At 37.2% G+C, this 22,147-nt stretch overlaps 1 protein-coding gene across 12 annotated transcripts in view; it reads left to right on the top strand.

Annotated features, from left to right (window-relative positions):
* Positions 1-22,091, top strand: part of LOC106073783 (Fanconi anemia group M protein homolog) — a 143,031-nt gene extending 120,940 nt beyond the window's left edge. For 11 of the 12 annotated variants that reach the window (XM_056024523.1, XM_056024520.1, XM_056024522.1 and 8 more), the window contains 3 exons: positions 2,798-2,939; positions 7,602-7,775; positions 21,397-22,091. In XM_056024523.1, the coding sequence (XP_055880498.1) occupies positions 2,798-2,939; positions 7,602-7,775; positions 21,397-21,662 (582 nt within the window). In that variant the 3' untranslated portion in view covers positions 21,663-22,091. Of the gene's footprint in view, positions 1-2,797; positions 2,940-7,601; positions 7,776-21,396 lie in introns of those variants that run through there. The other variant, XM_056024531.1, reaches the window with a different exon arrangement.
* The last annotated feature ends 56 nt before the right edge of the window (positions 22,092-22,147 follow it).

The raw sequence follows: 22,147 nt of genomic DNA, 5'->3' as shown, positions 1-22,147 counted from the left end.
ATGCCTAATTCTCGTTAATCGAATCAGAACGATTTTTAGATGTTTTTGTTTTCGATGAAATAAATAATATTTGCCTATGGAACTTAAGAGCCAAAGCTTAACATCCAAAGAGCCGAATGTGGCTGGCGAGGCGCAGGTTGCCGACCCCTGCACTAGATCAGTAATAGCCAAACTAAGGCCTCAGAGTGCTGGTTATATCAAGCTATGAGTGTATATACATATATATATATATATATACATACATATATATATATATATATATATATATATGTATATATATATATATATATATATATATATATTGTTACAAACTCGGTGGTGACACAGATGGTCGTAGGCTGTGTGTGTTTTTAGCCTACGCCAATCGCCCTAGTCCGGCGCTAGACGAGCGATCAACCGTGACCAGTGACAGTACACGCCAGTTCGACAACGACCTGTGTGTAAATATTACGCACGCAAGTCAAGGCGAAAGTGACTGGAATTGTCAAGAAGGTTCGAGGCCAGTACAGACACTATATAAGAGCGAGTGTGTCAAAAAGACTTCACGTTACCTCGCAATATGACCAGTACGAGGCGAGAACCAGCACGGTGTGTGAAGTCAGTGCTGAGCAGAGACTAGGTTTTTGTGAAGACAGTGTTAATGTTGTTGCCAATTGCGATGTATTTGAAATTAAGCTGACAGATACTTTGGAGCCCTGAGTTGTGAGGTTCTTTAAGTTCGTTGTGTCGTGTGGTGCAGTTTAAAGAGAGCCTGGATAGTAGGAGAGAGGATCGTAACAATATATATATATATATATATACTAGCCGAACATTACCCGCGACCTGAGGACCTTAGTTTGTGCATTACTACTCTAGTAAATTGGATTTAGATCTATGTCAAACTTAGCTAATGTTCTTGCAAGTTTTTCTCTTTCGCCTTGAAAATAAAAGTAGTTTTGCGAATATATATATATATATATATATATATATATATATATATATATATATATATATATATATATTAAAAACGAAAGTAGTGCGAGATGGATAGGATATAAAGTACAATTAAAATGGGTTTAACAGATGTGTTAAATGAATGGGATTATAAAGTACGTCAGGACTTCTAAATTCGCAGTTATGAAGAACGAATTTATGTAAAAATGTTTTTGATACACACATTTGAAGGTTAATTTTATTCAATAATGAGATTTGATGTGTCAAAGTAAAACCTATCTGTGCAAAGTGTAGTTTTAAAAATTAGATCTATATCTAGATCCTTTCGATCTTCACTCATGTAAACATGGTCTTGATCCATGAAATAGTAATACTTTCATAGAGTTGGGCAACTTTTTTTTTTTTGAGGGCATCAAGTTTGTTTTAGGGCTACTATAGAATACTAGCTACTATACATATGTCACGGTTCCAGTTAGTATCCGAGGAAAATTTATGCCAAGTTATATCGATCAAGATTGGTGAAACGGTTTTGATTTCTATGCGTAACATAAATACACACATATATATATATATACTAGCCGGACATTACCCGCGGCCTGCGGGTCCTAGTTTGTGTTTACTAATCTAGTGGATTGGATTTAGATGTATGTTAAACTTAGCTAATGATCCTTTCAAGTTTTTCTCTTTCGCTACGAAAATAAAATTAGTTTTGCGAAAATGGTTTTACCCGAGGCTGATACATTCATATCTATTAAAAACGAAAGGAGCGATAGATGAATAGGATATAAAGTAGGCCTACAATTAAAACGGGTTTACTCGATTTGTTAAATGAATGGCATTATAAGTAAGTCAGGACCATAGACATAAATAAATATAGACTGGAAGTAGGAAGTTATTTTTATTTGGGGGAAGTCAAATATGTTTTATGTACTATATCTATGTGAAAAAAAAATGGCTGCGATTGAGCTATAAATTCTAGGACTAACATTTCAGCCAATATATACCTTTGATCTTTAGTTTTGAAAAGTACAAAACTGCCATATTCCCAATATTTTGTCTTTGTTTCATAATCATAGACATAGGCAAATATATATAGGTTTGTGATGTGGATCTACAAACGTATCTTTTCCCAAATATTTCCGATAATAATTTGTTCTTTATCGTCCAGTCTATATATATATGTCTATGGTCAGGACGTTCTGAATTCGCAAATATATGGAACGAATTTATGTAAAAATGCTTTTGAAACACAAATTTGAAGGTTAATTTTATTAAATAATGAAATCAATAGACTATATTTTGTATTTTCATGTGTCAAAGTAAAAAGCTATAGGTGCAAAGTGTGGTTCTTAAACTTAGATCTAGATCTAAAATTTAATCTAAATCCTTTAGATCTTTTCACATGTTTACATTGTAAACAAAGCCTAGATCCATATAATACTATATAGATTCTAGCTTTAATAGAGTCGGTCAACTTTTTTTTTTTTTAGGGTCTTAAGTAAGGAACATTTCTGCCAAGTTTTATCAAGATTGGTCAAGTGGTTTTTATTTCTATTCCTAACATACATACATACGCCTCACATTCTACTTTATAAAGTATATATATATATATATATATATATATATATATATATATATATATATATATATATATATATATATATATACTCTTCGAGATTAAACATGGCAGAGGGAAAGACAGACTACACAAAACTAAAAGTGTCTTTGCCTCTTACTGGCGGCCACAAAAAAGAAGAATTAAATAAATACTATTTTAATTATAAATGTGAGGCAGGACCACACAACTACGGTTTATTATGATGATCCAAAGATAATATAAAACTTTTGTTCTCAATTTTTTTAGGGTAAAACTCAGGGCAATATTTTTATTGAAGAAGAAGCTGAACTTTCAGAAGAACACTCATCTGATGAGTCAGAATACTTTGATGATCTCTATGATGCTAGTTTCATTGATAACTCTGAAGTGATACACTCAATAGAGACAGGTTAGTTATTGATCGTAATATGATGTATTTGGATGTTTAAACACCTTTTAATTGTTGTTTCAGCCTGATCATCTATCTATATATATAATTCTCTTCTTCCCTAAACAGGTCAAACAAGAAGTAAAGGAAAGATCACTCTCTTATTTCTGCGGATAGTCACCCCACGAAAAAAAAACAATAGGGGGGAGAACACGTTTTCAAAGCTCGCTGCGGATGGCTGCGCGCTGTACTGTCAAACCCTGCCCGCTCCCATCCCATGCGGGAGGTTTGGACTAGGAAGTAAACTATCGTCAACTCTGAAGGAACATCCGAAACATGTAAAACATTTTACAAACACTAAATAGCAAGGTCTGACTTAAACATTGTGGGGCCCTATTCAAAACGGATTTCGCGGGGCCAAGTTTGGGTAGGGAAGCGGACAATAAGTGAAATTTAAGAGTTTGTATTAGAAAATAAATTCGTCTATGCATTTTATTCATTCTTTATTACGTACAGAATTACTTTACGAGCCTTGCGTGTAGCAAAGCCATACAGTATATCATAATAATTCTGTTTCCCACATAGATCCCGCTCAATAGCAAGAATTACCAAATGTTTCAATCTATCTTTGAGAATTGTTGACCTCAAGTAAAGTAATTCTTCATTATTTTGAGGCGCGAGAAGCTTCTTTCACCTGATTACACAATTACGGCTAATGCATAATGCCGTTTTTATTAATAGCGCCTAGGATTGATGTTTTCCATATTGAATGGCACCCCAAGATGACAATTTTTTTCTATGTATTTCCGTATATTTTAAGGACTTTTTCGTATATTTTGCTCATGGTAAATCGACAGGAGTGCGCGGGAAATCTGTCTGTTTTAAGTTATAAAATGGTTTAATTTAATAATTTATACACCTTGAATTAGCGCGGGTTCCATGAAAGTGCGGATCCTTCGGTCACATAGGTTGCAGTGGCCTAAGACTGGCCCTGCTAAATAGTGGTGTATGCTATGCCGCCGGTCGACTAGTATAGGTATAATAGGCTTATCTTTATATAAGTTACCGCCTAAGTGTGAAATGCATTGTATTTGGCATTGGTATTTTTAGGCAAATTACGAAATGGTTATCCATTTTCTAATTTACCTAGGCATTCTAGGTCAGGCAAAGTAGATTTAAAATAAAATATAAATAAATCAGATGAAAAATGAACAGGATTTCTAAAGACTAAAAGTAGTTTTGTAGGCTCAAATAATGAAATAATTATTCAATTCAATAAATAGTATTTTAAAGTAGTAATGCACATTAGTAATTATATTTGTGAGAATGATAAATTTACAATGCAGAAACATTTTGCATATTGAGCGGGTAAAACTGACTACTGGCAACAACAACGGAGGATGCAGATTCATAGTAATTCATAAGGCTTTTAAAGGCTACTAATTATTTGAAAACATTCTTGTTAGTTTCTTCTTAATTAAACGGTAGCATGGCCTGTGTATGTTCACTTGTATAATACGAAACAATACTTATTAATTGCTGTTTTAAATTATATTCCACTTATATGCATATTAAACAGACTTGTTCTCTTTTTTAAAAAAAGGTAAACATTTTTTTGAAATTTAGGTAATTAGTATGACAGAAATCACTTATTTTAGTAAAACAATTTTGAAAAAAAAAAAATTTTGACTCAAAATCTAAAACCGTTTGCATGAATGTGTTAAAAATATAGTAAATGGTATCTTCCTCTCTAAATAGTCTCCCGTGTTTTTTTTCTAGTTTATGAAATCTAAACGGGACGGATGGACGGACAGTGCTAATAGCGTCTATTCCCCTTTTGGGGGCCGCTAAAAATCTGTCAATAAAGAAAAAAAAAAGTGTTTTGACGACCTCACTTTCTGTTTGTACATATATTTGTCTGTCAGGTAAAAAGTGTAAACACGTTATTTCTCCCACACCCATTCCCGAATCAAGTGAAAACCTTACACAATTACTTATTGTATCTAAAAAAAAAAAAAAGAAAACGATAAAAAATAACCAATTACTCAATAATTACTGGTTATTAATTATTTGATACCAAAAAATGGAAGTTAATCCATCAGTATTAAGATATATGGCTAAATATCTGTTTTCTGTCCTCTTATATAACATTGGTTCACAAGGACATCGCTGTTTATAGTGCAGTCTTGCCACCGTATGTCCATGATGTTTCCTTGCTCCTACTCTATTCGCTATCTTCTTTGGCGTAATGCTGGGTCAAATGAGGCAGCGATTTCATGAAGGCATCTATATCCGGTTTCGTTCTGACGGCAATGTGTTCCATCTTCAATGTTTACTATTCCATACAAAAACAAAGGAGATGGTCATAACGGAGATTCTCTATGCTCATGATTGCACCCTGCTAGCTCACAATGAACATGACCTCCAGAACGTGGTAAACCTATTTGCATATGCTGCCGCCTCTTTCGGTCTATCTATAAACCTCGGGAAAACAGAAGTCATGTTCCAGAATCGCCCAATAAAACATAAAAAAACATACTCAGCCCCAAGGATCACCGTAAACGGACAGCCCCTTAATGTGGTAGACCACTTCACATATCTAGGTAGTATAGTGTCAAATGACGCCTCACTTTCAAGGAAAGTTAATAACAGTCTGGCCACGGCCAGTAACGCTTTTGGACGCTTTCAGGCGAGAGTTTTGCGGAACAGATCGCTCCGCCTGCCTACAAAAATCAGTGTCTACCAGGCGGTGGTTCTCTCAACCCTTCTTTAGGGCTCTGAGACATGGACACTAGGCTCATAAATATCATCTGCAAAAAGCATACTGGATCTGATATGCTATCATTACAATAATTAGGTAGACTTACACATTGATTTCATTTGATTATTTTTAAATATAGTCTAGAATTAAAATATCCGTTTCTAATATCGTAAAGATATAGATAGTTAAGCTCGACTTTTATAAACATTGCTAAAAATATAATAGCATCTAAATATACTGTCAGCGAATAAGTGTACTTTCAATAGACCTAATAGGCTTACAATTTTTTTCATAATCTAGATTTTAAATAATCTCTTAATACTATATATAGATTTTAGATCTATAAAAATGTACTTTTGAATAAAAGGGGTCCATTCTATCCATCGCACGTCTATTAACTGAGACGTGGACACTAGGCTCATAAATATCATCTGCAAAAAGCATACTGGATCTGATATGCTATCGGTACAATAATTAGGTAGACTTACACATTGATTTCATTTGATTATTTTTAAATATAGTCTAGAATTAAAATATCCGTTTCTAATATCGTAAAGATATAGATAGTTAAGCTCGACTTTTATAAACATTGCTAAAAATATAATAGCATCTAAATATACTGTCAGCGAATAAGTGTACTTTCAATAGACCTAATAGGCTTACAATTTTTTTCATAATCTAGATTTTAAATAATCTCTTAATACTATATATAGATTTTAGATCTATAAAAATGTACTTTTGAATAAAAGGGGTCCATTCTATCCATCGCACGTCTATTAACTTCATTGACATTAGGCTATATTAATTACTGTTCTTATGCAACTATGAATTAAACTGATGAGGGATAGGAATGACATTCTCTAGATGAGTTTTGTTTTTTAAGTGTATATAAATAGGCCTACATTTATAAGTAGTGCATAAAAAATTACCCAGATCTAGTAGAAAATACCAAACATAAACTTAACTAAACGAACGGCAACTTCAAAACAGATGCATCTACTTAGAGTGAATTTGACGCAAAGGGGGATCAAAAATAAAATCATTTGTGATAATCTCTTAATCTAATAAATTATATCTACCAAAACAGATTGTCTGAAAATGGATAAAGTTTTTATCGATCTGTTTATAAAAAGTTAAAAAACATTTTCTAATCTACACGGGTAAATCGCGCGCGTTCGAGGCGTAAAATCTTTCTTTGTCTCCATCATTTTATTTTGTAGGCATTGCAGGATGCGCGAGAACATGCGCACAAAGAACCTGTTTTCTAAACGGCTTTGTAAAAAAAAAACTCGAAGTCGTCGTTCCTTTAGTATAGTTCCATGGTTTGACCGTTATAATTTTTCAAAGGAAAAAAAATAAATGTAAATTTGGCTTGAGTACTACACTTATAATAACTTAGAACTATAGCCAACTTAGAATAACTTAGAACTATAGCCAACTATAGCCAACATCGGTTTTGTGAGGACTATTGCGTTCTTGAAAGGACTATCGCTTTCGGGAATTTCTGAATATAAGGCATTATTGATTCAAGAGTTTAACAAATTAACATTTATGAAAATTTTGTCCATTGTCTTTCTCAGTCTAAACCTAAAGACCTATCATTGGAATTATTCAATAAAAAAAAATGGCGTAGTCAGCCATGGTGTACCCATATTATGTGAAAAATAAGTAAATTTAAAGGAGCTTCAAGTTTATTCAAAGATTATCCAAACTCTACATATCTTAAGAGTTCTAAATCAAAGTTTAGGTCTAATGTGTAAAGATCGCAAGACGAAATAAACACAAAGCTAACGTTCAGACAGTGATCTTTTATTCCATTTTTATCTCCACCAAGTTTAATAATGTGGGTATTGTTTTTTAAAACATGTATATTTAATGTTTTTTTTGTTTCATCTAAAAATAAGTAATTTTTAATTTTACAGATATGCATGCAGTTTATCTGAAATCTGTGCGAAGTCCTCTTCTACATGGCCAATTTAAGTTGCTGTATGATAAAGAAAAACCAAATATGGATATCTACAGTCAGACTTTATCAGAAGATCACGGTAACTCTAAATATGAGGAGGATAGTTTTTGTGTTGGTAATGGAGACAAAGGTAAGTTGTGGAATCGACATAATACTAAGAAATAACAAGGTTACAAAGACAGTTTGTGTGGAAACACAAATTCAAAATCAGCCCCCGAAGTGGTCCACCCAGGCAGGTAAAAAGGCAGCTTTTTTAATATTTTCAGAAAGAGTATCAGAATGAAATTCTATCAAAGGCCAATAACAGAGAAGAATGGAGAAAGAAGGTTGGCAGATCTTGTGATGGTGAAGGTTAAGTTAGATGTGAACCTGCCCTAACTAATGTCATATAATGATTATCTAATTGTTCTGTAAAGGGTCAATCTCTTATTCAAAGCCTCAGGAAAAAAAATCTTCCCTTCCTTTAGTGTTCCATGGCTATAGGGCTGCGGTGCAGTTCACGCGATAATATGAAAAACTACTTATTAATTGTTGTTTTAAATTATGTTCAACTATGTGCATACTTAAATAGATTTTTTTCTCTTTTTTTTTTTTGCAAATGTAGTAATTAGTTTGACAGAACTTACTTAAGTAAGCATTTAAAAAAAGTAAAGTTCCCCTTTCAGGCTTGTAGTCTATAGGGCAGATTATGTAAAGGTCATCTGTTTCTGTGGCCTACGGTTAACGAGGATGATGTGGCCAGCACACGACAAACAGCCTTTACTTTTCCCCAGCTAATGTCAGGTAACCATTAGAGCTGGGTGGACTCAGAGGCGCCTGAAGATCCCAAAATGTAAAATCCCAGTCTTCACCAGGATTCGAACCCCAGACCCCGGTTTGGAAGCAAAGCACTTTACCACTCAGCCTCATACCTAACTTAGCAATACATTTGTAAAAAAATAAATAAATAAAAAAATTGACAAAAAATGTAAAACAGTTTGCATAAATGTGTCTCGTCCCGAGACATGACGTTAAACTGCGCTCCTCTTTCCTTAGCACTTTTGGAGCTCAAAAGTGCCCTACTTCTTTTCTATCATTGTGTCTGCCTCCTCTTTTCCTAAGTCTGCCTTCATTGATCATCACACTGTCTCCTTAACTTTAAATTCTCACTATGTCCTAGACCAGTCCGTTTGCCGTGGACTGCGACGAATAAGGGGGGATAAAGAGATCCTGGTGTTTGAGTGGTGGCTATCTGAGGATAAACCACAACAACACAATACTTTGGCTCCAAGTTCCCCTAGACCTGAGACCCAGATGGCCCGCTCTGGGTCAACCGGCTGGTCATGCCGAGCTACCAGGGCGGTGGCTGGAGGGTCAATCAGGGAGCTGCTGTATCGGACACATGTCCGATGTAGCAGCTGACTGAGTATAGCACCTGTGTAGCCCTGGCGGGCTCATTCTGGACATCCGAATGGCCCGTCCCCTTGTTGGACTCGATGGCGGGTGGGGAGCACAGGTGCCGAATTAACCAAAATATATATGGACAAAAAATCACACACAAAACTACTTGCCCCAGACCTATGTCTGGGCAAGAAACGTCGAATTGACGATAAAAAAGAGGAGGTCCCAAAAAGCTGTGCCACCTGGCATCATTTCTGGTGGTTAGATGCACAGAGGAGGGAAAAAGCCTGACCAAGTTGAGCCCTTTTATTATCTATAAGGGACTCAAGTCAGTAGTGGGAGAGCCCAAGAGTGTGTCTAAGCTACACAAAACAATGGAACTCCTTGTAGAAGTAGACAGCAAGACACACTCTGATGGGCTTTTAAGATGCAGAAGACTCTGTGATCTCCAAGTGGAAGTCATGCCACACAAGAGTCTGAACACCAGCAGAGGTGTAATCAGCTCTAGGGACCTACTGGAATGTTCCGAGAAGGAAATAGTGGAGGGCATTGAAGGAGTCACCCATGCCCGGCGCATTACCAGGCGCAGGGAGGGTGAGGAGGTCAAAACCGCCACTATTATCCTCACATTCGGAACTAGGACACCGCCAGAGTATGTGAAGGCAGGATACCTACGAGTTCCAGTGAGGCCCTACATACCTAACCCCATGAGGTGCTTCAAGTGCCAGGGTTATGGACACGGCGCGGCAGTCTGCAAGAGGAACACTGTGTGTGCCAGATGTGCTGGAGAGGGTCATGAGGACAAGGGCTGCACAGCCCAGTTCAAATGCCCAAACTGTCAAGCTGGCCACTCAGCCTACTCCAAGGACTGCCCTGTGTGGAAACAGGAGGTTGCCGTGCAGGAGTACAAGGCAAGAAACGGATGTACCTTTAGCCAGGCGAAATCGGCTGTACTGGCCCTACCCAAGGGCCAATTCGGCTTGACAAAGACCTACGCCCAGGCTGTTGCTAAGAAAGGAAGATCCATAGCCACACAGACGGACACATTGACCCCACCACCCCCTCCTCCTCCCCCAACTCAGAAGAAAACACCGCCAAAGAACACACCTCTGAAGAAACAAGAAAGCCCTGTTGTCATGCTAAAGAACAGGTTCTCTGTGCTCGCTGATGAGAGCATGGAGACTGAGCAGCATGTCAAAACCAATACTCCGGGAGAACCCGGAGACATCATGTCTGACACAGGTTCTCCTCAGAGAACCCAGCCAGACACCCCAACCTCTACCGAGTTAGAGGTTGACCAACTCCCTAAGGGGAGAAATCAAAGCGGAGAGGATGCCCGAGGTGAGAGAGGAGGAAATAACCTCCGCTCTAACCAGAGGGATCTCCCCTCTCCAGAGAGAAAGACTTCCCCCAAAAGGGGGTTATCCTCCTCTCCATCCAAACCCAAGAATAAAAATACCAAGGTCACTGGAATAAAGGGAAACCCCTCCGGGGGCCTCCCAAGGCCAAATAGCTCCAAGTAGGTCATCTAGAATAAGCCATGGATTCCAGAATTGTACAGTGGAATTGTAGAGGCCTCAAGGCCAATTACGAGGAAATGCAGCTACTGATGGACTCTGAGACTCCTGTAGCTGTCTGCTTACAGGAAACATTTCTGAAAGATTGCATCAGCTTCCGAAGCTACCGTGCTTACACCAAGAATGTTGAGGATGCAGAGAGAGCATCAGGTGGAGTCTGTATCCTTGTGAAGGATAGCATCCCCCATGAGAGGGTAGAACTACAGACCACACTACAGGCCGTAGCAGCTAGGATAACCCTTCACAAGGTTATCACTTGCTGCAGCCTGTATCTACCACCAGGCGCTCCATTAAACCGAACAGACATGGAGGACCTATTGAAACAACTCCCCCGGCCTTATTTAATCCTTGGGGATTTCAATGCCCATAACACCATGTGGGGATCCAACAATACCGACACAAGAGGTCGTATGCTGGAGGATATCTTCCTCCAACATGATTTATGCATACTTAATGATGCATCACCGACCTAATTGCACCCAGGAACTGGATCATTCACACGCATTGACCTCACCGTATGCGTCCCCGGACTTCTGGACGATTTTAAATGGTCAGTTGGCAATGATCTACGGGGAAGTGATCACTTCCCAATCATCATTACTAACAATCTCCCTTCATTGGGACGACCTCAGCGGTGGAAACTGAATAAGGCCGATTGGGAACAATTCCAAAAAAGATGCTCTGAGGATATCACAGAAAATATCCTCCATGAACAGAACCCAGCTGATACCTTTGCTAGCAAGCTACTAAGTATAGCCAGGAAAGTTGTACCCCTAACCTCTGCAAATCCAAAACGGCCTAGCAAACCATGGTTTGATACAGCTTGCAAAAGTGCTATTGGTGATAGGAAAAAACGACTGGCTGCATTTATAAAGAATCCTTCCCAGGAAAACCTAAAGCTATTCAGGATAGCTAGAGCAAAGGCTAGACAAACCATACGGTCAGCCAAAAGGAATTCCTGGAGAAGTTTTGTCGGCAGTCTGGATGCCAAAACTTCTGCTAGAGCGGTTTGGAAGGCAGTAAGGCGAATCAAAGGGAAAGAATCAAATGCAATAGGGCATTTGAAAAACCAAGGACGAACTGTCACGTCCCCCAGAGAAATAGCTGACTGCCTTGCATCCTCAATAGCAGAAAAATCATCCACACGCCAGAGTTCCAAAAAGTCAAAACCAGGGAGGAAAGACACCCCATTGATTTCAGGTCAGAGAACAATGAAGACTACAACAAACCGTTCTCGCTTGAGGAACTGAGGGAATCGCTGGACAAGTCACATGACACAGCGCCTGGAGAAGACGAAATCCATTACCAGTTCCTCAAGCACCTTCCCGAACCCTCATTGGCAGTCCTACTAGGGGTCTATAACTGTGTGTGGCAAACAGGCGCTTTCCCAAACAGCTGGAGGAAAGCCACAGTTATACCGATACCTAAACCGGGAAGAGACGGCTCTGACCCAGCTAACTATCGACCAATAGCACTAACAAGCTGCATCTGCAAAACCATGGAAAGAATGATTAACAGTAGGCTGGTCTGGTACCTGGAAAGGAATAAAGTGATCTCAAACTACCAGTGCGGATTCCGGCAGGGGCGGACAACAACTGACCACCTGGTAAGGCTGGAAGCTTATATTAGAAATGCATTACTCAGAAGAGAACATCTAGTAGCTGTATTCTTCGATATAGAAAAGGCCTATGACACAACCTGGAAACATGGCATTCTACGTGACCTGGCGCTTATGGGGCTTAAGGGACACCTCCCCCGTTTTGTGGAGGAATTCCTGAAAGATCGAAAATTTCAGGTCCGAGTGGGCAACTCCGCTTCTGACACTCATGACCAGGAAATGGGTGTACCCCAGGGCAGCATTCTGTCAGTCACCCTGTTCAACATTAAAATAAATAGCATCATAAATGCGCTGTCCCCTGGCATAGAGTGCTCTTTGTATGTCGATGACTTTGTCATTCTTACTTATGGGAAAAACATGAACACCTTAGAAAGGAAATTACAGTTATGTTTAAACAAAATTCAGGGTTGGGCAAACTATAATGGTTTCAAATTCTCAGACTCCAAAACAGTAAGTATGCATTTTTGTAATCTAAGGGGACTCCACCCAGACCCTGAACTATTTATACACAAAAAGAAGATCCCTGTCGTGAAAACTACAAAATTTTTAGGCCTCAGCTTAGATTCCAAATTTAATTTTCTCCCCCACATTAAGGAACTTAAGAAGAAATTCCAAAAGTCATTAAACATACTAAGAGTACTCAGCCTGGGGAGCTGACAGAGATACCTTGCTGCTGCTCTATCGGAGTCTAATTCGATCCAAGCTAGACTACGGATCCATAATATATGGAGCAGCAAGGAAGTCGTACCTAAAAATACTGGAACCAATACAAAATGCTGCCCTGCGTCTCTGTCTCGGCGCGTTTCGTACATCACCTATCCCAAGTCTCCATGTGGAGGCTGGAGAACTCCCCATGGATATAAGAATGAAAAAGCTTGCAATGCAGTATATAGTCAAGCTAAAATCCAACCCCACGAACCCTGCTTTTGACTTCATATTTAACCCCACAGAGGTAGAATTATACAATCGAAGGCCTAACGTCATACAGCCGTTGGGCCTTCGAATGAGAGAACCCATCCAAAATTTAACCCCACCCATTGACCAAATCTCTAAAATAGAAACCCCTCAGAATCCTCCTTGGCTAATGAATAAACCCAAATTAAATTTATCCCTCCTTAATTTCAAAAAAGAAAATACAGACCCAAGCATACTACAAGTCCACTTTAGGGAACTGCAGGAGAGCTACGGAGATTGTGGCACCATCTACACAGACGGATCCAAAATGGAGGGAAAGGTCGCGTGTGCCTGCTCCTTTCGGAACAAAACAATCTCCCGTAGACTCCCCGATGGCTGCTCCATCTTTACGGCCGAATTGCACGCAATATTGCTTGCACTTATGGCCGTAAAAGCATCAGAAAGGAGTAAATTTATAATCTGCTCCGACTCCAAATCTGCATTGCAAGCTTTGGGGCGGATGAAGACTGACATCCCATTGGTACATAAGAGCCTGAAGCTGTTGGACCTAATAACAGTACTGTGACTCTCGCCTCACCGTGGAACATATCCTCGTTGATTGCCCCAGATACCAGGATGTCAGGGCGAAATACTTTAGAGCCACTAATCTAAAAACACTATTTAATAATGTCGACCCTGGGAAGGTACTGGGCTTTATTCGGGAAGTGGGGCTATCTACGAAGATCTGATTTATGAATTTGTGAACATGCACTATTTACATTAGATTTTTACCAAATATTTAAATTTTTACTACCTTTACTATTTTAACTGTGAATAGACCTTGATTTTAATTATATGACTGTATAGAATCTGGCCCTTGTTGTTTAGAGAGAGAGTGGTCCTTGAGGGACTGCAGGCACGACATGGCCTAAATTGTGCCGATGTGCCTCAAATCAACAATCAACATAAATGTGTCTTAAATATGGTAAATAGTCTTCTCCCTTACTAAATAGCCTCCTGTGTTTGTTACTATTAATAGTGAATAGTTGTAAAAATGGTGTATTTTTATGAAAAAACTGCTTGCATAGTTGATTTTAAAAGAGAAAAGTAGCCGTTGCATCAGAACTTTGAATGGTTTAAAATATATGTCGGATTTTAAATATCTTTTCTAGTTTATGAGATATAACTCAACAGAATGTGCCACATAACTCATATGCAATAAATATTTTTATTTTCAAACTAATTTACTTTTTTTTAAAATCTTAAATAATATAACAAGATCTATGTAATGGCACTGCCCAGGGCCTGGAAACGTGCCACCATTATACATATACCAAAAAAAGGGAAAGGATGCTTCCACTCCTGAAGCCTACAGGCCCAACGCACTCACATCTTGTGTGGGATGGCTGAAAAAATGGTGAATGAGCGGCTGGTTTTGGTAACTTGAGAGTGCTCGTCTTATAGCTCCAGAACAGGCTGGTTTCAGGACTGAAATATCCGCTATAGACCAAGTCAACATCTTTGTAGTAGATGGATTCCAAAGGACCGAAAGCACATACGCAGTCTTCATTGACTTAAAACAGGCTTATGATAAAGTATGGCGGCCTGGTTTGCTCCATAAGATAAGAGCAGTGGGATGCGGGGACGGATATATTACTGGATTAGAGACTTCCTACAAGAGCGTACAATAAGAACAAGGATGTACGGAGACGTCTCAGGGGAAATGACCCTCGAGCACAGCTTCTTCCAGGGCTCTGTCATGTCGTGGGTCCTTTTCAAAGCCTTCATAAATGACCTACCGGCTCAGCTAAAATGCCAAAAGCTGCTATATGCTGATGATATTGTCCTTTGGAAATCCGGAAGGAGCGCACCTCTATACAAAAAGTGTTGCAAGAAGATCTCCATACGCTCTGCTCATACACACAAAAATGGGGCTAGAAATAAAGACCTCCAAGACGGTCTATTCTCTGTTCCCGTTCGGGACTGGCATTCTCGAGCAACCTTTCCTGCTCTCCCTTAATGGAGTGGCTCTTAGCATGGAAGAGCTACCCAAGAACCTTGGTGTAACTTTAGATCGCAAACTAAAAATGTGTGAGCACATCCAGGTAGTTGCAAGAAAGGCCTCAGGGAAACTATCTTTTCTAGTTTACGAGATCTAAACGGGACGGACAGAGCATTTGAAACAGGAAAAAGCATAATCTCTTTTGATGACTTTCTTTGTTGGCATTTTCATTCATGCCGAATAGTAAGACTTGTTTACTTATGGACTGTTTTTTAGCGGCCCCCAAAAGGGGAAAAGACGCTATTAGTTTTGTGTGAAATGTCTGTCCGTCTGTCCCGTTTAGATCTCGTAAACTAGAAAAGATAGTGAAAATCCGACATCACAATATTTTAGATCATTCAAAGTTCTGGTGCAACCGCTACTTTTTTCTTTTCTGAAAGCGAAAAATCAAATTTTTTGAATCACTTATGCAAGCAGTTTTTTTCATAAAATTACACCACTTTTACAACTATTAACTATTAAACACTCAAACACTTGATGCTCTTTATTAGGTACAACCACTGTTCACCATATTTTTAACACATTTATGCAAATGGTTGTAGACTTTTTGTAAAAAATTTTTGTTTTTATATTTCTATTGTTAAGTTATGTAAGTACTGTTATACTAAGTACTATATTTACACAAGAACAAATGTTTACTATTTTTTTAAAGAGAAAAAATCTATTTAGTATGCATTATAAATTAGACAATTTAAAACGAATAGTAATATTGTAAACTGCATTTTCTTGTCATTTTTTTTTTAAAGGATTCGAATAAGAGATTGAGCTTTTTTAAAACAATTAGATCAATTATAAGACATCAGTTAGGCCAGGGGAGGAGAGGTGGCTGAGCGGTAAAGCGCTTGGCTTTTGAACTGGGGGCCCGGGTTCGAATCCTGGTGAAGACTGGGATTTTTTAACTTCGGAATCTTTGGGCACCTCTGAGTCCACCCAGCTCTAATGGGTACCTGACATTAGTTGGGGAAAAGTAAAGGCAGTTGGTTGTTGTGCTGGCTACCTGACACCCTCGTTAACCATAGGCCAAAAAAAACAGATGAACTTTACATCATCTGCCCTATAGACCACAAGGTCTGAAAGGGGAACTAGTTAGGCCAGGTTCACATCTAACTTTACATTCACTTTCACCTATCCTTTGATCTGCTGGACCGTTGGGGCACTACACAAGATCTGTCAACCTTCTTTCTCCATTCTTATCTGTCATTTGTCTTTGATATAATTTCTTTCAGATGTTCTTTTATAAAATATTGAAGCCTGACTGGGTGGACCACTTTGGGGGCCACACAAACTGTCTTTGTAACCTTGTTTTTTATTGATTCATGTCTTGTCAGGTACAATGAAAAGTTGTGCAAAGTTTTAACTTGATCCGATAATGGGAAATATTCAAACATTTTACCAGACAGACAGATAGAATGAGTTATAAGCTGTGTAAAAAAAAAGACAATACCTCCTTTATACATCTTATAGAGCCCTTTGATTTGTTCCTAGGCCTTTAAGCGGCTACCATAAGGGGAATGGATGATAATGTTACAATATGTTAACATAGAAGGATAATTTTTGTGTATTTTCAGTATCACTAAGTCAAATATATTTATAAAATGTACAAGAAATGTTCACAACAAATATACATATTAATTAACTGTGTTTATTTCTGGTCAACTAGCTACTAATATTAAAAGAATACATTTATGTTAGTTTATAAAAGCTAAGAATGCACTTTGACAGAGATTTCTCGCTGCTGCTATATCGGAGTCTAATCCGATCCAAATTAGACTATGGATCCATAATATATGGAGCAGCTAGGAAATCTTATCTAAAAATTCTGGAGTCCATACAAAATGCTGCCCTGCGTCTATGTCTCGGCGCGTTTCGTACATCACCAATCCCAAGTCTCCATGTTGAGGCTGGAGAACTCCCCATGGACATAAGAATGAAAAAGCTCCCAATGTAGTACATAGTCAAGCTAAAATCCAACCCCACGAACCCTGCTTTCGACTCCATATTTAACCCTACAGATGCAGAACTAAACAATCGAAGGCCTAACGTCATACAGCCGTTGGACATTAGAATGAGAGAATCCATCCAAAAATTAATCCCACCCATTGACCAAATCTCTAAATAGAAATTCCACAGAACCCTCCTTGGTTGATGAATAAACCCAAATTAAATTTATCCCTCCTTAATTTCAAAAACGAAAATACAGACCTAAGCATACTACAAGTCCACTTTAGGGAACTGCAGGAGAGCTACGAAATTGTGGCAACATTTACACTGACGGATCCTAAATGGATGGAAAGGTCGCATGTGCATGCTCCGACTCCAAATCTGCATTGAAAGCTTTGGTGCGGATGAAGACTGACATTCCATTGGTATATAAGAGCCTTAAGCTTTTGAACCAAATTACAGCTGACCATAGGGATGTCACCTTCATCTTGATCCCCAAATTCCCTGCTCGGAACTGAGACAGAGCCACCTCTGCCACCTATCGAGAATGGAAGGATCGTTGGGAAGCTGAGACCCACAACAAATTCAGACAGATTGTAGCGGATGTCAGGTGGCGGCCCACATCCAAGGGTCTGACATGGCGTGGTAGCACGACCATATCCAGACTTAGGATTGGCCACGCCTACATTACGCAAACCTTTGTGCTGAAGAGAGAAGAGCCCCACTTTGTGAGTACTGTGACTCTTGTTTCACTGTGGAACATATCCTCATTGATTGCCCCAGATACCAGGATATTAGGGGAAACTTTTTACAGCGCACAACTTAAAAACACTGTTCGATAGTACCCTGGGAAGGTACTGGGCTTTGTCCGGGAGATGGGGTTGTCTACAAAGATTTGATTTGTGAAATTGTGAACATATAATATTTACAAAATATTTTTACTAAATTATTAAATTTTTACAACCTTTACTACTTTAAACTGTGAAAATACCTAGCTTTAAATGATTTAACTGTGTGGAATCTAGCTCTTGTGTCATGAAGGGAGAGTAACCCTTGAGGGATTACAGGCACGACATGGCCTAAATTGTGCCGATGTGCCAAAAACTCAAAACTCAAACTCACATCCAACTTCACCTTCACTTTCACCTATCCCTTGGTCTGCTGGACCATTGGGGCACCACACAAGACCTGTCAACCTTCTTTTTCCTTTTTTTTCTGTCATTTACCTTTGATAGAATTTTATTCTGATATTCTTTCTGAAAATATTGAAACTTGCCTTTTTACCTGCCTGTATTGTGTATTAGTCTATTTAGTCTATGTCTTTGTGCCAATGAAGTATTACCATACCAGCAGGTGTTGGCAAAGTTAATTAGGCTGCTTTCTGAACATTTAAAATTAGAAAGTTGTCTATATAGCATACACCATTTGTAAAAAGTGTTAATTGTTGAATGGTACAGATTTTCATCACCTGCAATAAGGCAGGTGATTGCTGTGTCATCAGCATATTTTATGATGGGAGTGTCAGCTGATTGGCTCTGAATGTCATTCGTAGATGGTATACAATACTTGTGACAAAACGCACCCCTGCGACGCTCCTGTACTGAGCTCTCTCGTGCCTGACTTTTACATATTATGGGCATTTGATAAGAAAGTTTAGATCTCTTATATATTTTTGTTGACGTTCAAGACAGTTTTTGTATAATGCGAAGTGGTTGGATATAAAAAGTCTGATTTATGCATTCACTTGAAACAGGATATTTTTCTCGGGGGGGGGGGGGAGAGCGGCTAAAAATGATCATTTTTTGAAAAATCTAGCATTCATTAGTTAGTAAGAGAAAAATAATACCCAGTAGTTACTGTCTTTTTTAAAAAGTATTTTTTTGGCTCCCGTAAGGGTAAAAGCCGCTGTTAGGTTTGTTTAATGTCTTGTCACACTCAGATCTAAAAAACTAGAAGAGAAATGAAAAATCAATTTTCACCATGCTTTGTGGCTTCCAAAGTTTGGGTACAATGACTACTTTTTGTTTTCTTAAAACAAACCGTTTTGTTTTTACACTAATTTTTCAAGTGATTGTTTCACTAAAATAATACAGAAAGATAATTTGTGTGTATTTCCTGTATCACTTATTCATATTTATCTGTAAAATGTACAAGAAATGTTCACAAGAAATATAAATATTAATTAACTGTGTTTATCTCTGGTTAACTAGCTACTAAAATTAAAAGAAAACATTTATGCCTGTTTTATGAAGTCTACGAATTAACTTTATATGTAAATGTCACGCACATTTTAAAAAAATCGACTTTTTATCGAGCGAAGTTCATGCAGTAGCGTGCACATAGTGTTAACATAGTCCCCTCAAAACGTTTTAAATAATCAGATTTGATTTGTTTTGTTTTTAGTGATACCCACAGGGGTAAAAGTAACTTACTTTTCTGCGTTTTGTCTATCTGTACGTCACGTTTAGATCGTAAAAATCGTAAAAAATTGTGAAAATCAAATTAATGCCAGCGAATGTTTAGCATTACTCTTCTGACTTTATTACAGTTAAGTATCTTGCTTATACTTCGCAAATGCCTTTAAACAAAAATTAGTTGTTCAGCATTTTAAAAATAAATAACATAAACGTTAAATGAAAATCTCTATACTGACTTAAATTTTATTACCTATTAAGTTATTCCGGATATTGTTTCATAAAAAAAATTACGTCAAATAAATGTTTGTGGTCGCACTTCTGACTTATATTACACTTAATATACTTGGACAATACGTCTCTATATAGATATATCGCTATCAAATTATTCCGGATTTTCAACTTAAAACAAATGTATATTTAAATAATCGACAATAGGTTTACAGGATTTTAAAAGGAGAAAGTCATTTACTACAAACGATTGTTGGAAATCACTCTTTTGACATATTTTACATTTAATTTTCTTGCTCAAACATCATAAAAGAATTTTTGTCGATAAAAGTATGTTCCGGATTAGTTTTGGAAACAAAAATTGACCTATGTCACTTTAAATTTTGTGCCAATCTTTGCTAAAATTTAATTAACAAAGAAAGATTGTTCCGAATTTTTATGAAAACTCTACTAACGCCTAATGACTGTTTGATATCGCTCTTGATCAGAATTAATTTTTTTGCTAAAATGTCGCAAAAAAAAACACCTCAGTATCGAAAATCGGTTGTTCCGGATATTTTATGAAAAACATTTTAACTTTAAATAATTGTTTAAAATCGTATTTGGCTTTTACTACATTTATTTTTCTTGTTAAAACGTTACAAAATCTCATTTTCGTTAATATTATGTTCCTGATTTTTAAGGGAAACAACTTCTTAGCACCAAAGGATTGTATAAAAAATCTCTCTTTATGGTGTATTTAATTTTTATGCTAGACCATCCCAGAAATGTAATTATTGGTATCAGATTATTATATATATTGCTATTAGATTGTCCCAAAGCCTTAAAGAATTCTTGAGCTATGTTTAGTAAGCATCGTTTACTCTCTCGTGTTGAAAGACATTTTTAGTCTAACTAGGGTCACTAGACCATGTGACCTAAATGAATTTATTCGTTTGACGTCATTCAGAATCAAATGAAAGTCGTGCGCCAGTGTGTACTAAACCTCGTCATCTCTCTCGCTTAAAAGAAAAAGAAAAATATGTACGTCGCATCTGGGTCTGAGTGGTGTTATGCAACACCATGTTCACAATAGTTGTATATCAAAATGTTCAGAAATTGTTGTTGTTTTTTTAGAGGAAAAGCAGCGATTATTTTTGTGTAAAATGTCCGTCTGTTCCACCCAGATCTAAAAAACTAGAAGATATGAAAAATTATATTTCATTAATTTCACAAAAATATCGACAATAATTTGTTAAGGATTTTAAAGGAGAAATCAATTTACTACAAACGAATGTTGAAAATCGCTATTTTAGCTTATTTTACATTTAATTTTCTTGCCAAAACATCACAAAATACTTTTATCGATAAAATATTGTTTGGGTTTTTGTCTTGAAACACAGATTAACGTAATGGTCTGTAATTGCTCTTTGACCTATATTACTTTTCTTTCCAATCGTCGCTAAAATTTGATTAATAAAGAAAGATTGTTCCGAATTTTGATGAAAATTCTACTAACGCCAAATAACTGAAATTGCTCTTCTAAAATATAATATATATTATATTATATTATATATATTCGGAGAGAGAGATTTTAGGCGTTGACTGTAGTTCCTCTCCTTAATTAAATTCCTATTTATTTAATGTCTTTTCAGATTCATGTGTTACTGAAGGTGAATCAAGTCATTATAAGTTCACAAAACTATCAAAAAAAAGTGAGAGAAAAAAAAAGCGTGCTGGTAAACGTATATTGTTCCTTTGTGATTCTTCCAGTGAAGAAGAGGACAAAGAACATGTAAATCTTACCGAAGAATTCAGTGTTATGGACAGACAGCATGTTAAAAAGCTTTTAAGTAGTAGTGAGGATGAGGCATCTACACATATGAACATCAATGAACACTCAAAAAGTAAATTCACATAAATGAAAACACATCCTTTTTTGGCAAATGAAGTTCAGAATTCAGAAAGTATTAATATTAGTACAACAACAAAATATAATGGACATGATTTTGACCAAAAAGCGAATGTAAAGTAAATTTTATGCTTTTAGAAGCTGACCGGTTTAATGATGGAGATTGGCAACAAAATGGTAAAGAATATGTCATGATTCCAAAACACTACAATTATTTACTAAATTCAAAAGCTATTAAAGCCAACATGATGGAAATGATAAAAGACACAAAGTCAACAGATATACAGCAGGAATCTTCTATTCAGATTATGAAAGCGTAGTCTTCGCTGGCTAGTGAGTTGAGCTTTAAGATGGATTTGATGTCTGACAATCACAGTTTCAAAATTGTAAGCTTATAACACTATTTTTTGCAGTCTCAATAAATATCTGAATAAAATATGATTTTAGTTTGTTTTAACCTCTTGATGCCTACTATAATCCATTAAACAAATTAT

Source organism: Biomphalaria glabrata, chromosome 3, assembly GCF_947242115.1.
Source record: "Biomphalaria glabrata chromosome 3, xgBioGlab47.1, whole genome shotgun sequence".
Classification (NCBI taxonomy): Eukaryota; Metazoa; Mollusca; class Gastropoda; family Planorbidae; genus Biomphalaria; species Biomphalaria glabrata.
Note: the sequence above shows the minus strand (reverse complement) of the source record. Positions and strands in the feature narration are given on the sequence as shown.